A 17,042-nucleotide genomic window follows, 5' to 3' on the forward strand; every position below is an offset into this window, starting at 1 on the left:
GTCGGGGGTGCCGGAGCCGTGTCTCCCGCCCTCCCTCCCACCGAGGCCGGCGGAGATGAGTCCCCCGCCCGCGGGCAACGGCAGCGCCTGGGGGGCCGCAGCGCTGGGCGGTGGCGGCAACTGCAGCGGGGCCGCCAGCCTGAGCCGGCAGTGGGTGGTGGGGGCCGCCCTGAGCCTCACCGTGCTGGTCATCGTGGCCGGCAACTTGTTGGTGATCGTGGCCATCGCCAAGACGCCGCGGCTGCAGACCATGACCAACGTTTTCGTCACCTCGCTGGCTTGCGCCGACCTCATCATGGGCTTGCTGGTGGTGCCGCCGGGGGCCACCGTCCTGCTGAGCGGCCACTGGCCCTACGGCACGATGGCGTGCGAGCTGTGGACCTCCCTGGACGTGCTGTGCGTCACGGCCAGCATCGAGACGCTGTGCGCCATCGCTGTGGATCGCTACCTCGCCATCACATCGCCGCTGCAGTACGAGGCGCTGGTGACCAAAGGCAGGGCGCGGGCCGTGGTGTGCCTGGTGTGGGCTATCTCCGCCTTCATCTCCTTCTTGCCCATCATGAACCACTGGTGGCGGGACGGGGCAGACGAGCAGGCGGTGCGCTGCTACGACGACCCGCGCTGCTGCGACTTTGTCACCAACGTGACCTACGCCATCATCTCCTCCACCATCTCCTTCTACGTGCCCCTGCTCGTCATGATCTTCGTCTACGTCCGCGTCTTCGCCGTGGCCACGCGGCATGTCCAGATCATCGGCAAGGACAAGGTGAGGTTCCTGCAGGAGCCCCCCAGGCCCAGCTCCAGGAGCAGCCGGCGGAGACGGCCCTCCCGTCTGCTGGCTATCAAGGAGCACAAGGCGCTCAAGACCCTGGGCATCATCATGGGCACCTTCACGCTCTGCTGGCTGCCCTTCTTCGTGGCCAACATCATCAAGGTCTTCTGCCGGCCGCTGGTGTCGGATCAGCTCTTCCTTTTCCTCAACTGGCTGGGCTACGTCAACTCAGCCTTCAACCCCATCATCTACTGCCGCAGCCCCGACTTCAGAAGCGCCTTCCGCAAGCTGCTGTGCTGCCCGCGCCGCGCAGACCGCCGGCTCCACGCCGTCTCGCAGGACCTGCAGCGCTGCCCCTGTGCCTTCAGCCCCCGGGAGGGACCCTCGGAGGACAGCAAGGCGGCAGTCCCCGGACACCCCGGGGAGGATGCCGAGGCTCGGGGCAGCAGCAGCCGCTGCAGCAGCTGGATGGAGGAGACCAGCCTGTCCCAGGGCAGCGGCCACCGGCAGCGGCCCCTGGGCGAGTCCCGGCCTCAGGGCACCCAGACCACGCTGTGCTCGCACCTTGACGAGTAAGTACCCACAAGGCACTCGCTCGGGGGGCTCCGGGGGACCAGCCCTTTGGGGTGCGACCAGGGGCGCTGTCAATGGTGGGGCCGTGGTCTGATGGCACAGCACGGAGCCAGAGGGCAGGCAGGCCCCGGAGCTGGAGGGCAGGCAGACCCTGGTGTGTGTGGGAGAGGTGCTGGGGTGCAGGGCTGGGAATCACTGCCCTCTGCCTTTAGGTTCCCCTAAAACCTTGGCTCCTCCACTGGGCTGCAAAACTGGGGTCCCAGCCCAGTTCTGCCTTGTCCCTTCCCGGGGAACACCCCAGCCTGCCAGGATGGGGTCTGCTGTTCCTAGGTAAAGAAAACACTGCTGGTGAATAGGGAAGCAAGCCAGCCAAGCAGGAATGCATCCCAAAGCCTGGGATTCCCCTCCTTCTCCCCCACTCCCGCTCTCTGCTGTTAAAGAAGGAAAACACGGGACACCCCCCTCCCTGCATTGAGGCAGCTGGGGGCCACTGTCACCAGCCTGAGTTCAGTGGGTCACTTTGCCCTCCAACAGAGTGTAAATCCAGGAAGGAAATTTATTTCTTCACCCTCTGTCCCTCACTGCTGTCAGCCCTGTGGATGGGAGATGGGCTTCCTTTAGCTGGAAGCTCCATGCCAGGGCAGAGGGCTGGCAGGGACGCCTGTCCTGTGGCTCTGCCCTGCCAGCCTGCTGCCTGCACCCTTACGTGGGTTTATACCTCCTTCTGCAAACTACAGGGTGGGTTTTCTCCCCCCTGAGGTTTTTATTAGTATGACAAAATTTGAATTATTCTGGTTACTGTGGATTTTAACTGGCTTTCTCTGGTCTGAAACCCCTCCTGATGCCCAAAGGCAGGAAAGGTTCCTGCCAGCACACACAGGCAGAGCTGCTGTCAGCAGAGATGTGCAGAAAGAGGTGCCAGAAAGTGTTTTCTGAACTTGCATGTTATGAGGAAGTATTTATCCATGCTAGGAACACGGGATGGTAAATAGTGGAAAAGGTCTGGGCTTTTCATGCACTGTGCTGTCCTGTTTAAGGTTTTCCGGCAGAGAGATGCCAGCTGGTCCTTCCATCTGACTGGGAGCAGCCGAGAGCCGGGAAGAGAGTGAGTCTGCTTCCCCTCGGCCGTCACTGCAGCGGTGTTGGGGCGATCATCCCTCGCAGCGTCTCCTCTGCCCGCTTTGGCCGCTGCCTTCCCTGGGGGAGCGCAGCCTTTGGCCAGCCCGCAGGCAGCTGCCTGCTTTCGGGCACATGAGCCTGGCATCAGCCCGGCCATCTGCTGACACCTCCCTGCCTGCCCCAGGATGCTTAACCCCCATCGGGGTGGCTGCTTCTGCCGCATTGGCTTACGTGCTCCTGGAGCTCCAGACCTCATGCATGGTGCTTTTTGCCCGGCTCCAGTCCCGGATCCCCTTCCGTGCCTACCGCTGCCCTTTCTCCTGGGCTGTGGCTTTGGGTCCCCATCCCCGGCGCTATGCAGGCTGCGAGGCTTGAGCCCAGTGGGTGATGCTGCGTCACCTCCCACCCTCTTCTTGCAGGGCCGGGTGTCGCGAAGTGGACGGAGGAGCGGCGCTGGGGGCGATGGCACTGGAAGGACCCTCCGGTGCACGCACTGATCCGGAGAGGAGAGGGGCTATCCCTTGGGAACGCTCGCAATCACAGCAGGGTCCGAGGAGCCGGCTCCTCCATGCTGTTGGTGCTGGAGAGCTGGAACCAGCTAGGAAAAAGCTCCCACGCTGCTGGCCAAGAGGCAGCGCAGCCTCGGGGATGTGCCGGCGCTCGCCGTGTAGACAGGGGACCAGCTCCCACCCGGGGGTGCTTTCTGGCACGGCTTGTGGCAGGATGTGGTGGCTGGTGGCTCTGCTCTCTCGAAGAACCTTGTCGTCCCAGGCTTGGCCAGGTTTTGGACAGCCCCTTGGGAAGGGGAGAAGAGCCTCCTGCAGGCACAAGCCCTTTCCAGGATCTCCGCTCCATCCCTGTCCCAGCCGCTGCATTCCCAGGGCTGGGTGCAATCCTGGGAACTCCAGCGATACCTTTAGCAAAGGAAAAGCACAAGGGAGCAAGGGGAGCTCCAAGCATGGGGGACTGGGCACAAAAAAGTGAATTATGCTCTTGTCAAATTTTCTTCTGTTTCTCCTTCTCTGTTTGGGGCAGATGTCCATGTTTCTGTGCCGTTCAGGGGTGGGAGGGTGGATGGATGAAGTGGAGGAGCAGCAGCAGCGGGGTCAGGTGGGGAGAGCATTGTAGAAGGCTGATTCTCATCCTGAGGCCCCTGCATGCTGGTGTGGGTACGTGGGGCAGTGGGGTGAGGGCAGGGAGGTTAAGCTCTTGCTTTAAACCCTTTTGCACTGCCAGCGTGTTGGGAGGTGGCAGCAGGGCTGGTCCAGCCCCGAGATGCTGCAGTGGCTCCTCCATGCACGCTGCGGTGCCAGCAGAGCTCGGGGTGCGTGTACAGATGGACGCTCACATTCGCGGTCGTGCCCACGCCACACTGCCACGCAGTGACTTTGGGGATAATGTTGGTTGTAAATAAGTCACGGTGACTGTGAAGTTTTTGTACTGTTTTGTCTCCCCCCACCCTCTGTGCGAAATAAACCTTCGAAACTCTGCGATGTCTTCGAATCTGTGCCGAGCAGAGGGATGCTTCTTCCATGTGCTCTTCCCGAGGGGCTGCCGGAGGCTCGGGGGCACATCCCCCTCCTGGGCTCCTGGGGCTGTGGCTGGCAGGGACCCGCTGAGCGGGCAGGCAGGGAAAAGCCGGGCTCTGGGCATGCCATGGTGCCAGCCCCCAGCCCTGCCACGTCTCCCTGCACCCCAAAAGGGCAGGCAGAACCTGGTGCTGCTGGGGCTCCCTGGCTGGCAGGGCCATCCCTCCTCAGGGTCCGGCACAGCATCTGCCAGCCCTGTGCCCCAGGAGGGAGCTTTGTGCCCCCCAGGGGTTTGCCAGCCTGGGGATGCACCAGAAAGTAGGCACCGCCATCCCACCGTAATTCAGGAGTTTTTTACCAGTGAACTTGGGAGTTTACAAGCAGTGAACATTTGCTTGGGAGAGGCAGAGAGCCCTGTGTCAGGATGATGCCCAAAGCACTGGGGCACCCCACACACCCGCAGCCCCCCATGCTGCCCCGACTGGCCACCGTGTCCCTGCCAGGGAGCCCGTGCAGAAGCGCCCAGTGCCACCTCCTGGTGCTGGGGAAGTCCCAGCTCCCACATAGAGTCTGCGGGGTCTGGCTGCAGCCCCAGGGACCAGGGTGCTGGGGGTTTCCACTGCTGGGATCCTCCCTTGGCGCGTTTTGCTTTTAATACCCAGCAAGGGTGAAATCGCTAAATAAAGAGAAAAATTAAGCTCTTGCCAACTGTTTCCATTTTAGAGTTTCAGATGTCGGTTTGGTGGCTCTTGCCAGACCGGTGTCTGATCCTTGCAGCTGACTCTGAGCATAAGCAGGTCCTGTGTGCCCCCAAAACCCCCCATGGCCTCATCCTCCTCAGGGTACCCTCAGTGACCCCCTGAGGGGACACAGTCCAACACCAGCCCAGGAGTTGTTTGTTAGCCCCACAAGAGCCACGGTGTTAACGAGTAACTTCCCAAACTACAGGCAAGCCCCAGGCAGGGGTGAAGGGGGATCCTGGGTCTCTGCATGTCCCGCTCCCAGGGCTGGCATTCTCGTCTCCAGTCAAGCTGCTGGGCCGTCTTGTCTAGACTGTGCTTTTGCCAAGAAAGTTTGGACCAGATGATCCTTGAAGTCCCTTCCAACCTGGTATTCTATGAATCTATGATAAAGTTTGCTCAAGTGGAGCTGCTTCTGCCTTCAGGCTTAATTCTTTGCTGTAGGTCCTCCTGGGGGTGTGCAGTGATGAGGGGGTGGTGGGTGCATTGGTGCCACCTGCCCCCCCCAAGCACCTGCACTGCATTCCCAAACCGCACCTCCCTCGGTGTCCCCCTTTTCTTTATTAGCACCTGATGCCAGGTGCTGGTGCTTGTTGCTCTCTTGGCGCTGCTCTCCTTTGCTGGGTGCGGGCTGCTGGGCAGTGTGTGGGGAGGGATGTGTGCTGCAGTCCCCCGGGGCTGCTGCTGTGTGTGGGGCAGGGGGCAGCTCCCTCTGACACCCCTGTGCTGGGTTGTGCTGCTGGATTAAACACTGATGCTGAGCAAGTCCTTGGTGCTAGCGTGGCGTTTGGAGGCCTCCAAGTGTTCTTTTCATACTAAATGCTTCTCGGAGGCTTTAGCTGCTCTGGCTTGCCGAAACTGCCCTATGTGGGAGGGTGAACCAACTGCCCTGAGCTGCTTACGGTGCTCCCTTGCTGCAGGGAGGCTGCTCGTCCTGTTAGAGCTGGTTTTGTATGTAAAGGCATTTAACTGTCTTTTGCTTTCCCTAGGGATGCACAAGTAGCTAGGTGTTTTTATCCTTCACCTAGCAATGCTATCCTTGCCGAAGGGATGCTGGTCCAGCTGCTGTCCTGGTGTGAGCTGCCGGCATGCTGCTGTCCCGGCTCTGGGCTTTTGGGAGCAGAGAGTTTGCTCTCAGTGCTCCAAAGTCACATTTCTTCCATGTATTTCTGCTCCAGAGCAGCCAAATGCTGTTTTCTCTGGTGTTTGTCTCACAGGAGCTGGTTCTTGCTGCCACTGTTGGATCTGCCGTGGAGGATGAGCACCTCTTCTTCCTTCTCCGGGTCACTGTCGGAGGAGAGGCCGGTTGCTGTCCTGTGGGGTACGGAGCTGCACGCCCTGGGCTGCTTTGGTGGGACCCGCAGGCAGGAGCGGTTGTGGGGGGGACAGTGGCTGTGCCCTGCAGCACCTGGGGTGGGTGTGCATGAAGGGTGTTTCCCCCTTTCCCATGGAGTGTGCTCCCAGGAAAGGCTCCCCTTTGCCTTCACGGCTTGCACAGCTTGGGCAGCTCACGTGTCCACGGACGATGCTGTGTTCCCGCAGGCTGCCAGCTGAACACGGGCACCCGGACCTGTGTGGTGAAGGAGGACGATGACTTATTGGAGCATCTGATCCTGCTGAAAACAGTGAGATCCAAGGCTTGCCAAAGAGCCCGTCAGAGCGAGCCTATGCCCCAGCAGCTGGGCTCCCTGCCACGGGGTCTCTGCTTGGCTCTGCAGATCTGCCTGGGGGCTGAGGCCAGGGATGAGCTGCACGTGGTGGCCGTTGATTCAAAAAACACCTATGGAGACCACAAGCCGGTGCCCATCGCGGCACTGCGGACCTCAGTGCTCCCCATGGTAAGGGCAGCTGAACACGCAGCATGCAGCCCCCGGCTGTGGGGTGATAATTTCAGCCCGGACTGGGGTCAGGGGTCTTTGACTTCCAACTCTTTGCAGATCAGCCTCAAAGGTCTGGAGCTGGTCCCTCCCATCACCTTCGTGCTCAAGTGTGGAGCTGGACCTGTCTACCTTAGTGGGCAGCACATCACCCGTGAGTGCTGCGGGGCCAGGGCGAGTGTGTGGGCTAGGGGCTCCACTGGGGACGGTCCCATGGGTCCCATGGTGGCTTTAGTGGCACCTGGTGCCCTCAACAGGGCTGCTTCGCCCCAGGGATGGAGGGAACACTGGTCTGTGGGGCAGACTAGTGCTTGTTTGCATTCGTGGGCTCAACACGATGTTTCAAGCCAGCTCTCTGCTCTGCCTTTGCTGCTGTGGGGTGGGATGGTGTCCGTGCTCCTGCTCCCAGCGTGGGGTGGGATTGCTGGCTGTGTCTGCAGCTGGGGGGGTTTTGCGTCCCCTCGGTGGGTCAGGGCCACCCCCTCCTGCTGCAGCCCTGCATCCTCTCTCCCCAGTGGAAGATGATGCCAAGTACGAAGCCCACAAGGAAGAGTTCTCAAAGGAAGACACAGGTGATGAGGATGATGCTAGAGCATCATAGAATAGCTGCAGCTTGGAGAAGACTTTGCAGCTCTGGGAGTGGAGCTGGCATGACGGTGATGGTGGGGATGCCCTGTGCCAGGATGATCCTTGAATGGGACAGATCTTTGGAGGGGGACAACGCTGTCTGGGCTTTGGATGTCATCCCTTGCCTCCTCTCCCTGCCCCCTCCATTCCTACTACGGTCCTAGAAATGGTCTTTTTTCCTTTTATTGCAATAACAATGGGAAAGTGCAAATACCCTGGAGTTAGTCTGGACTGTGCTCTGGTACTCCTGCTGTTGCCTGCTGTCGCCTGCTGTCCTGTCCCTGCCTGCCTGCTGCCTCTGGCGGTTCCCTGCCTCCTCTTAGGTGCAATCACCGCAATGTTGTGGGTCACACCACAAACCTATGGGTCTGGAGGGCCGGGGGTGCCAGCAAGCAGCCCCTGGGGAGCTGCAGGTTGCTGCCTGCTGCTGCCTGCTCCCCTGCCTACTGCCAGGACAGGAGGCTCAGGGCATCTCCCAGCCTCAGTGTGCCTGGAGGAGGAAGGCTGCACCATGCTCTGGCTCGAGGCTGGTATGTCCACATAAGCTCAGCTGCCTCTTCAGGGGGAGGACACGATGCTCTGAGGCCAAGGCGCTTGTGCCTGGCACCAGTTATCCTGTGTGCTCCCTTCTAATGGTCCTTTTGTTCCGGTAGGAACCGTTCTGATCATCGTCTGTTTGGATCAACAGGACTAAGTTGTGTTGCCATCTTCATGGCAGCCCAGGGAAATGGAGCCAAAAAGCTGCCCAGAACAAGCAGCCGCTGAAATAATATAATCAAAACTCCTAATTGAGAAAATTGCCCAAATCCATTACATGCATGATATTAGCTGGCAGTGAGGTTGACTTTAAAGGGGAGCCCTGAATCTGCAGGCGGGGTGGGCTGGGAAGGGAGCACACGGGTCTCTCTTTATTTTCCCCACTTATAATAGAAAAGGCCACAGAGATGAGCTGATCGGTGCGCAGAGGGAAGATTGCTGTCGTCAAGCTCTAATGGCTTGGGAGAGGCCGGAGATGGGCCTGGGTGAAACCAGCTGCCAGCCCTGATGGGCTGCAGCCTGGCAGCACGTCAGCCGCTGGCGTGGGCTGTGCCTGGCCCTGGGCTCGGGGACACAAGGGGACAGGATCGCAGGGCGATCGCATGCAGCCTTCACCCTGGCAAGGGGTTTCTCAGGCATCACCTCCTGCAAGGCAAGTGTGCGTCTCGAGCCCCTTCCCTGCCTCGCGGGTTTGAGATGTGTCCTGGGATGGGGAGCAGAAAGCTGCTGCGGTGCAGAACCCCAAGCTCTGGGGGTGGAAGAGTGGGGACAGCAAAACTATAATGAGGAATTAACTCATCCAGCTTTTCCCTGCCCTCACCTCACTCCCAGCACACAAGACTGAGTGTGCTACTTCTGGAGAGAGGATCAGAGCCACAACCATTGCATTTCTCATCGAAACAGGTGATTCTGGCTTATTTTCCCCACTGGGATCAGCTCCAGGACCTGTCTCTGTGACAATGCATTGCCTGGGGGGTGAGGGCTCTTGCTTGCACCCTGCTTCCAGGGCTGATCGGGTTGAAGGTGCCTCGTGGGGGCCAGAGCGTCCTGCGTGAGCCTGGGGGTAATGCAGCCCCCCACTGCCCATCCCGGAGGTGTTCTCCAGGCCCTGGGCACAGGCAGGGGTGCCAGCCGGGGAGGAGCAGGAATAAAGGCTGATGAATGCATTGCTCCTAATTCCTCAGGCGGGAATGAAACACGCTGTTAGTTGGAAAGCTCGCTGAATGCCGGCAGCTCAGTGTGATCCAGCAGCCGCCTTAAGACATCTCGCTGGGTGCAGATTAAGCCCTGTAAAGAAATACAGGAAGAAAAGAAACGCAAAGCAGATTAAGGTCAGTGCCAGTGAATTTGCACAGTGGCCTCTTCAACTCCCAGTGAGTGTCAGGGAAGTGTCCAGCAGCAAAGTGCACAAACAGCCACCGTGGTGCTGGCTGACTTGCTGGTGCCTGCCGGTGGGTGCGTGGGGACAGAACTGTCACCCCACACAAGCCACAAGCCCCTTGCTGGAGCCTGATTTGCAGGACAGCGAGCCCAGCCACAAATGCAGCGTGGGACCCTGGAGAGCCCCAGCCCGTGGCTGGAGCCGGTGTAGACCCAACGGTGGGAAGGGTGGGTGCCTTGGGGGAGATACCCTCATCTCCCTTCCCGCAGCCCCTGGCAGCGGTATGCTCGTGTCCTGCATCCTGTGTGGCAGCATCTCCTGGAGGGCTTTGGCATAACCATGGTAACTGACAGGTAATTAATAGAGGAGTCTTAATGTCATGGAGACAAAACAGGCACAAATAGAGCGTGCCAGGTGTGGGGCTGCACGCCTGCCCAGCCGGGCACAGAGGGCACCGGTGCAGGATGTGGCCCCTGGGCATGCTGCGTGTGGCTGGTGCTGTGTCCACCCAGCTGGCATCAAAATGGGCTCTGTTCCCCCGTGGCAGGGATGTCCCCTTGTCACACTTCTGTGAGGGTGGCACATGGCAGCCAGCATCCCATGGGCAGGACAGGGCTCTGCACGCTTCGGGAAGGAAGAGGCAGCCCCGAGCTCCTCATAGAATTCATATGCAGGATGGATGCCAGCCTGTGACACAAAAGCAGGACTGTCAGTTCAGAGTGCCTCGTGTCTTAAAGACTCTTTTGGGAATAACTGAGATGAGTTTTGGCAGAGAATGGGGATGTGAGAATGACATTTTAATACAGAAGATGCTCCTGTTAGGCTAAAAGCTGCTTCAGAGATTTCTTTCAGGCTAACTTATTCCCCAGGAGTTTGCGGGCTTTGCACAGGGCGATGGGTACGACGGTCCTGGGCTCAGTGGGGAGTCAGTCACAGCCCCGAGCACTTGCAGCATCACAGTCTGGTAGGGCTGGGAGCTGTTTTGGGGTGGCTTTGCTGGGTACCTGGTACCATATAGCTCCAGCTGGGTGCATGCCCTCCCGATGTTCACAGTCACACCCCAAAGCCCAGGGGAGCTGTATGAGACCCCCCCAGAGAGCTGGGGCTCACCCCAGGCTTTGCCTGTGCAGAAATGTTTGTGCCTTCCCCTGCTCAGGGCTGGTCCCTGCACTTCCAGCGGGTGCAAGTCGCAGCCTCTCCTGCCTTTTTGCGCAAGCAAATTCCAATTAATAAATGCAGGAATGCCCTTTTATTTTGTGCGTAAGTGGGCAATTGTTCGATGCATGAGCACCTCATCAGTTCACTCATGAGCACCCAACTAATTGCATGAGGGGTTAAATAGTGCAAACCTGAGCACCCAGTGAGTGTGAGCAACCCATCAATGTCCTTGGGTGCCCAGCTGGTGTGGGTGCATACCTGGCTAGTGCTGGTATGAACCCCACTATCTCAGGAGTCCGGAGCGGGGCAGAAAGGGCAGGAGGAGGCATTTCCCCAAATACCTTTTAATTATTTACATTTTCGCTTGTCTCAATACCCATGCCAAGGATGGGAAGCTTGCACTAATTGCAATAAACTAAATTAAGTAAAACTTCCCCCCGTTGAAAATATTTTGCCCCGGTCCCCCTCCTCGCCAGAAGGGCTGGATCCAGCCCCACTCCCAGAGCAGGGACCAAAACCACTATGGTCTCACCGCGCCCTGGCAGCAGGTGAGAGGGGCACTGGGATGGGGGGGGTCCGCTCCCCTCTGCATCCCCAGGGCAGCCCCTGAGCAGGAGCCTGCCCAGCCCGTGGGAAGGTGGCTGCCGCTAATCGCTGCTGGGTGGCACAACTTAATTCTTTGCTGCCAGCGCTTCACGTGGAAAAGCGGCCCTTGGCTTAGGGAGGCGTGTGGGGCTGAGGATGTGTGTCAGGAGGAGGCTTCTGCGCACAGTAACGTATTTTCAGGGGGATTTTTACCTGCTGATGCTCAGCTGGCAAAATCCCTCCCTGAGCAGAACAAAGAGCAGGGCTGGCTGTGGGGGGAGGTGGTTGCACGGCTTCGGATTCAGCAGCAAATGTTTGGTAAGAGGGACTTTATTCCGAAACACCTCTTCTGTCTCCAAATGCATCCCTTGAAGCAGGGTGCCTTGCAAACTTGTGAGGTGAAGCAGGCAGGGTGCATGGCAGCTGATCTAAAAACCCAATTAATGCAAATTTGGACTGTGGAGCTTTTGGGGGGCTGCTGAGATACATTACAAAACGGTGGCTGGGTGCAGCTCTCCATTGGTTCCCCTGGGGACTTCCAAAACCTGCCGGGTGGGCTTTGGTCTTACTAGCTCTGGTGTGTGAGGGCTTAAGGGTGAAATAATGTCTGGTACAGAGAGAAATAAACAGGGTGGCAAGTCCTGTGCTGGGAAAGAGTGGGAGATAATATATGGAAATAGCCCAGGAAATTGGATTGCAGAGGGTGGTGAGATGATTTGGTGGGCAGGAGGGAGGCAGGGGATGTGGGAGCAGCCCAGGAGAAAGGACTGCACTGGGCAGGGGGTCCTGGGGGTCTGGCAGCGAGCACTGTGTGCCGGGAATGGGAAAGGTGCTGCCTGCACTCCCCTGAGGCCGGCTGCCAACGAGGGGCTCCTGGCAGGACCTGGCTGCTAGTGGGAAGCAGCCCAGGCAGGCAGGGACCTGTCTTCCAGGACTGATGTAATTTTTCCCCTGAATTTCCTCCTTGCCCCCCCATCCCATTCCCTTCATGGCTGATGACATGAAAACCTTGTGTTGCTTTTGGCAGGACTGTGCTGGGGGTCCATGAAAACATCTCATCTGAGCCCTCTGAATTGCAGCGGCTGCTGCCAGACTTAGTGTTTGAGGAGAACCTGGTTAATCTCCTTAGAGGGATAGATGAGCGGGGTGCAGGCTGAGGCAGTGCAAAAGTAGCAGAGCATCTTTATTCATTTACCCATTAATGTCCTTTGTTATTTCCAGAAACATTAGGAGCTATTTTCTGGCTCAGCTGCCGCTTCCCTTTTCCTTCTGCCAGCAGCTGCCCCTCCACGCCAGCTGGGCTGGGGCAGAGGCAAAATTGCTGCAAATGCTTCGTTTAAAGGGGTGTTGATGAGAGCGGGTTTCGGTAAGTGCTTTCCCCGAGCTCATGGTCAGCCCTGCTGCTTTTCTCCTTCTCCTCTTCCCCCCCGGAGCTGTAACCGCTGTTGAGCCCAGGGCTGTCTCTCCCTCCCGATGCAGGGCTGCTTGCCAGCATCACCCCTTTTCTGAGCCTGATTTTCCGTTTCCCTCCCCAGGAGCCCACAGGACGAAGCTGCCATCCCAAGAAGCCTCCCCAGCTGTGGAGCAGGGTCCTGTGCAGCTGTGGGGGGGACGGGACACAGCCACAGCAAAGCCGTGACGAGGAGAAGGATGCACCCCGTGGACACCTGAAACCCACGACCACCGGATTTTGGGGTGTCGAAGCTGATCGAGACAGGGTTTTTCTCACCTGCCTGCGGGCAGCGGGGCTTAGCCACAGCCATGGAGGGGGACGGGGCCAACGCCACCGTCTACGAGCTCGCCCTGCGGAACCGCTCCAACACCAGCATGCAGTTCACCGGGGTGCAGCTCATCCAGTCCTTCAAACCCCTCATCATCCCCTGCTACACCCTCGTTGTCCTCATCGGCATCTTCGGCAACTACCTGCTCCTCTATGTCATCTGCAAGACGAAGAAGATGCACAACGTCACCAACTTCTTCATCGGGAACCTGGCTTTCTCCGACATGCTGATGTGTGCCACGTGTGTGCCCTTCACCCTGGCCTACGCCTTCAACCCCCAGGGCTGGGTTTTCGGGAAGTTTTTGTGCTACTTCGTCTTCCTGATGCAGCCCATGACTGTCTACGTCTCTGTCTTCACGCTCACGGCCATTGCGGTTGACAGGTAAGTGCCAGCGGGGTGGATGGTTTGGGGGTCCGTGTCTGTTCTCCCCCCCCAGTCCCTTCAAGCTGCTGCTTGCTCAGCTCAGGGTGTTAAGTCCCAAAGACTCACAACTGGAAAAGGAAAAATCCAAGGGATCTTTGCAGTCTCTCTACAGCCTTTTCTTTAGCATCAGGACTCGGTCTCGAGTGGAGAAAGCGCAGTGGGGGTGTTCAGCCGGCTGTTGGTTTGCATTGGGAAATGATGTTGTGCAGTTTCATGCCTGCCTGTATGAAGTCATCTCTATCGAAATCTAGTCTGCTCGCAGCCAGGTCTGTGCTCCTGGCAGGCACTGCTCTCGCACAAGGGCTTGTTAGAGTTTGCACCCAGTTCTTCCTACTTTGCTGGATAATTTGCACCCGAATCACCCGGTGTTCTGGCCCCTGGGTGGAGAGCACTTGTGCCTCCCTGAGTGCGCCCGGGCAGGATCTGATGGGGGGTGGTTTTAAAACCCCGTGTTTCCATAGAGACCTCATCTCATGAAAAATGCTCCAAACCCTGCAGGGACGGGTGTGATGCTGGCAGCGCCGAAGAGTACCTCTCATGCCTCTCGTGCTCGTTTGCCTCTGGCTCTGGGGGAGAGTGGGGCAGGACCATGATGCGAAGGGAAAAAAAAAAAAAAAGGATTATTTGAGTATAATAGCTGAGAAGGCCTGGACTGCTGGCAGAGCCTTGCTGCCTTCACCAGGGGCTTGAAATGTCCCTAGGAGTGCTGGCATTCTTCTTTTGCTCTTCAACAAAGCCCTTTTTTGGGGGGCTAAAAACCATTTGCTTGTTTCTCCTGCTAAAGAGGCAGCCACCAAGTTATACTGTCCTCAGCACTTTCATAAAACGTCTTTGGGATTTATCGCAAAGAGATGATTTTACCCCAAATCCTCCAGCTCCAATGAGGGGGGAGCATGCGGCCGCACCAGGGCTCTGCTGGTCGAGGACTTCAGCACAAGCCTGCGAGCAAAGCACACCAAGAGCTGTCGGTGCCCAAACATTGCAATATTAAACATTGCAATAGCAAACGCTGCGATACCAAGCAGCAGGTGGTGCGGGCTGTGGTGGGGGGCAGAGCATTTAGTATGTGAAAAAGCTGCAAAAAATCAAATTACAGTCGCTGGAGATACCTCACTGGGAGCTTATTTAGGGCCAGTCCCTGGTCATAAGGTAAGGCAGTGTGGAGAGGAGTGGAAGATGCTCAGGGGAGGAGGAAGTAAAAGAGGAATTGCCGGCTTTTATTGTCATTCACTCAGTGCTGTCTGCGGTCCCCGAGGCAGGTTCAGAGACAGGCTGTGGGAGGGATGCTCCGTGCCCGGCCCTGCCAGGCACCCCACTTCCCAAATGAGCAGAATTGGCCTGCTGCTTCCATGGGCCCCATGGCAGAGCGAGGGGATGCCGTTGTCCCCCATGTCCCCAGCCAGCCCTTTCCCAGCAGCCGTTCAGGGCTATGCCCCTGCTCCTGGAGCTTGGCCAGGGCTCTGCTCCCATGGCCCCAGCCCTACCACCAGCCACCCCTCACCTTGGGCTGCTGGGGAGATGCTCTGGGGCTCGGGCTCCCCCATTTCTCTCCCTGCAGGTACTACGCCACCGTGCACCCCCTGAAGAAGCGCATCTCGGTCACCAGCTGCATCTCTGTGGTGGGGGGCATCTGGCTGCTCTCCTGCGGGCTGGTGGCCCCCGCCATCGCCCACACGTACCACGTGGAGTTTCGGCAGGAGGGTTTCGCCATCTGCGAGGAGTTCTGGATGGAGAAGGAGACGCAGCGCCTGGCCTATGCCTACGGCACCCTGATCGTCACCTACATCCTGCCCCTCTCCGCCGTCTCCCTCTCCTACATCTGCATCTCAGTGAAGCTGAGGAACCGAGTGGTGCCTGGCCACCCCACGCAGAGCCAAGCCGAGTTCGACCGCCTGAGGAAGAGGAAGATCTTCCGCCTCATCGTGCTGGTGGTGGCAGCCTTTGGGGTCTGCTGGCTCCCCATCCATGTCTTCAACATCATCCGTGACATCGACATCAATCTCATCAACAAGCACTATTTCCTCCTCATCCAGCTGCTCTGCCACTGGTTCGCCATGAGCTCCTCCTGCTGCAACCCCTTCCTCTATGCCTGGCTCCACGACCGCTTCCGCGGGGAGCTCCGGAAGATGTTCACCTGCAAGAGGAAGACTATCCCCGCCAAGAACTGTGGGGCTGCTGGCGGCGTGCTCTGAGGCCGGGGTCCCGCTCCCCGGACCCTCCACGGCCGTGCGCTTCATCCCGTGCACGGCAGAGCTCTCCTCGCTGCCGAGGGGTTGGGGAATGCCGGTCCTGCCCGTGGGACCGGAGGCAAACGGGGTCCTCCTGCCTGCCCAGGGCTTTGCAGCACTCGCTGCAGCATCCTTCCCTACGCCTGCCCTGCATTGGGGTGCTCAGCTCCCTGCCGGCATGCCCTGAGCTCCCTTCGCCTCCAGAACGGCAGCTGTCGAGCAAAAATGCCTTTGCTGCACCTTTTCCCTGCTAAGTCGCCCTAGCTGCCCCCGACTGCGCACCCGCGACCCCGCTAGCCCTGGCAAAACCCATCACTCCCACGAGGGTCCCATAGGTGCACCTGCACCTCCCTGGGGGGCACAGGCTGTGCCCACGCAGGGCTGCCTTCTCCCCTCCTGGCTGCAGGCAGCCCCCCAGGGCAGCATGCATGGCTCAAGGGCTGTCCCCGTCCCTGTCCCCATCCCCAGGGCTGGCTGCTCCCCGGCAGGTCCTGCTCGGTGGGTCACCCCGAGATGCTGTGGTCCAAAGGGCTGCTGTAGCCTCACGCTGAGGCTGTCAGGCTTCGGAGGAGGCAAGGAGGGGGACCAGAGCATCGCCAGCATTGCTGGGTGCAGGGTGGATGCTCCCGGGGAGCAGGGGAGGGGATGGGTTGGGTTGGGATGGGGGAGAAAAGGTTCCAGAGGGCACAGCGCCCAGCCCCGTGGGAGGGCTGCATGCTTCGCTTCAAGACCTCGCGGTGTCATTATTCTAAATTAATGAAGGAAATGGGCCTGTGGGAGTGCAAGGAAGGGGTGAAAAGCATTTCACTGGAGTGACAGCTGGAAGTAGTTGTCCCTTTCATTAAATGACTCATACAGCTCTCATTAAATTGATTCTCCGGTTTTGGAAATGGTGTTTCTCCTGTGAGATTGTTGCTGCTCAGCCTTACACACCCCTGCTCACTCTGCATGCCCCCCCCCCCCCACCCTGTACCCCTGGACACACACACACCTGTAGGCACAGGCACCCGTGTACCCTCCGCAACACCCACCCACACTGCCCTGTGCAGACATGCACAGGCCTATATGTGCACGAAAACACACACACCTGTCCACACGCACGCCCATTCACACACCCCTGTACACATACATACATCCCTGTACACACACAGAGCTGTATATACACATATGTACCCACGCATGCACCCCTATACACACACTGCACGTACACCCAGACACCTGTACACACCCCTGTATGCATGCAGCTCTGCACACACGCTCATTCACATACCCCTGTACATATATGTACACCCCTATACACACCTGAACACACCTGTACATACACCTGTACACCCCTGCACACACACCTGTACACCCCTGCACACACCTGTACACACACCTGTACACACCCATATGTGCCACACACACCTGCACACATCTGTACACACCCATACGTGCCACACATACCTGTACAACCTGCACGCAACTGTACATACACCTGTACACACCTGCACATGCCACACACACCTGCACACACCCCTATGTGCCCCCCCACCTGTACACCCTGCACACACCTGTACATACACCTGTACACACCCCTACATGCCCCCCCACCTGTACACCCTGCACACACCTGTACATTCACCTGTACACACCCATACATGCCACATACACACCTGTACACGTACCTGTACACACCCCTACATGCCCCCCCCACACCTGTACACCCTGCA

The 17,042-nt window shown here is 58.6% G+C and overlaps 2 protein-coding genes across 2 annotated transcripts; both read left to right on the forward strand.

The window, feature by feature from the left end:
* Positions 1-55: 55 nt before the first annotated feature.
* On the forward strand, positions 56-2,422 carry ADRB3 (adrenoceptor beta 3). The gene is made up of 2 exons (XM_010562766.1): positions 56-1,344; positions 2,383-2,422. The coding sequence occupies exons 1-2, from the start codon at positions 56-58 to the stop codon at positions 2,420-2,422; spliced, it is 1,329 nt and encodes a 442-aa protein (XP_010561068.1).
* A 10,235-nt stretch (positions 2,423-12,657) lies between these two features.
* Positions 12,658-15,295, forward strand: LOC104828815 (prolactin-releasing peptide receptor-like). The gene is made up of 2 exons (XM_010562767.1): positions 12,658-13,060; positions 14,661-15,295. The coding sequence occupies exons 1-2, from the start codon at positions 12,660-12,662 to the stop codon at positions 15,292-15,294; spliced, it is 1,035 nt and encodes a 344-aa protein (XP_010561069.1). The 5' UTR covers positions 12,658-12,659; the 3' UTR covers position 15,295.
* The last annotated feature ends 1,747 nt before the right edge of the window (positions 15,296-17,042 follow it).

Source organism: Haliaeetus leucocephalus, unplaced genomic scaffold (genome assembly GCF_000737465.1).
Source record: "Haliaeetus leucocephalus isolate CR32 unplaced genomic scaffold, Haliaeetus_leucocephalus-4.0 Scaffold162, whole genome shotgun sequence".
In the NCBI taxonomy this organism is placed as follows: domain Eukaryota; kingdom Metazoa; phylum Chordata; class Aves; order Accipitriformes; family Accipitridae; genus Haliaeetus; species Haliaeetus leucocephalus.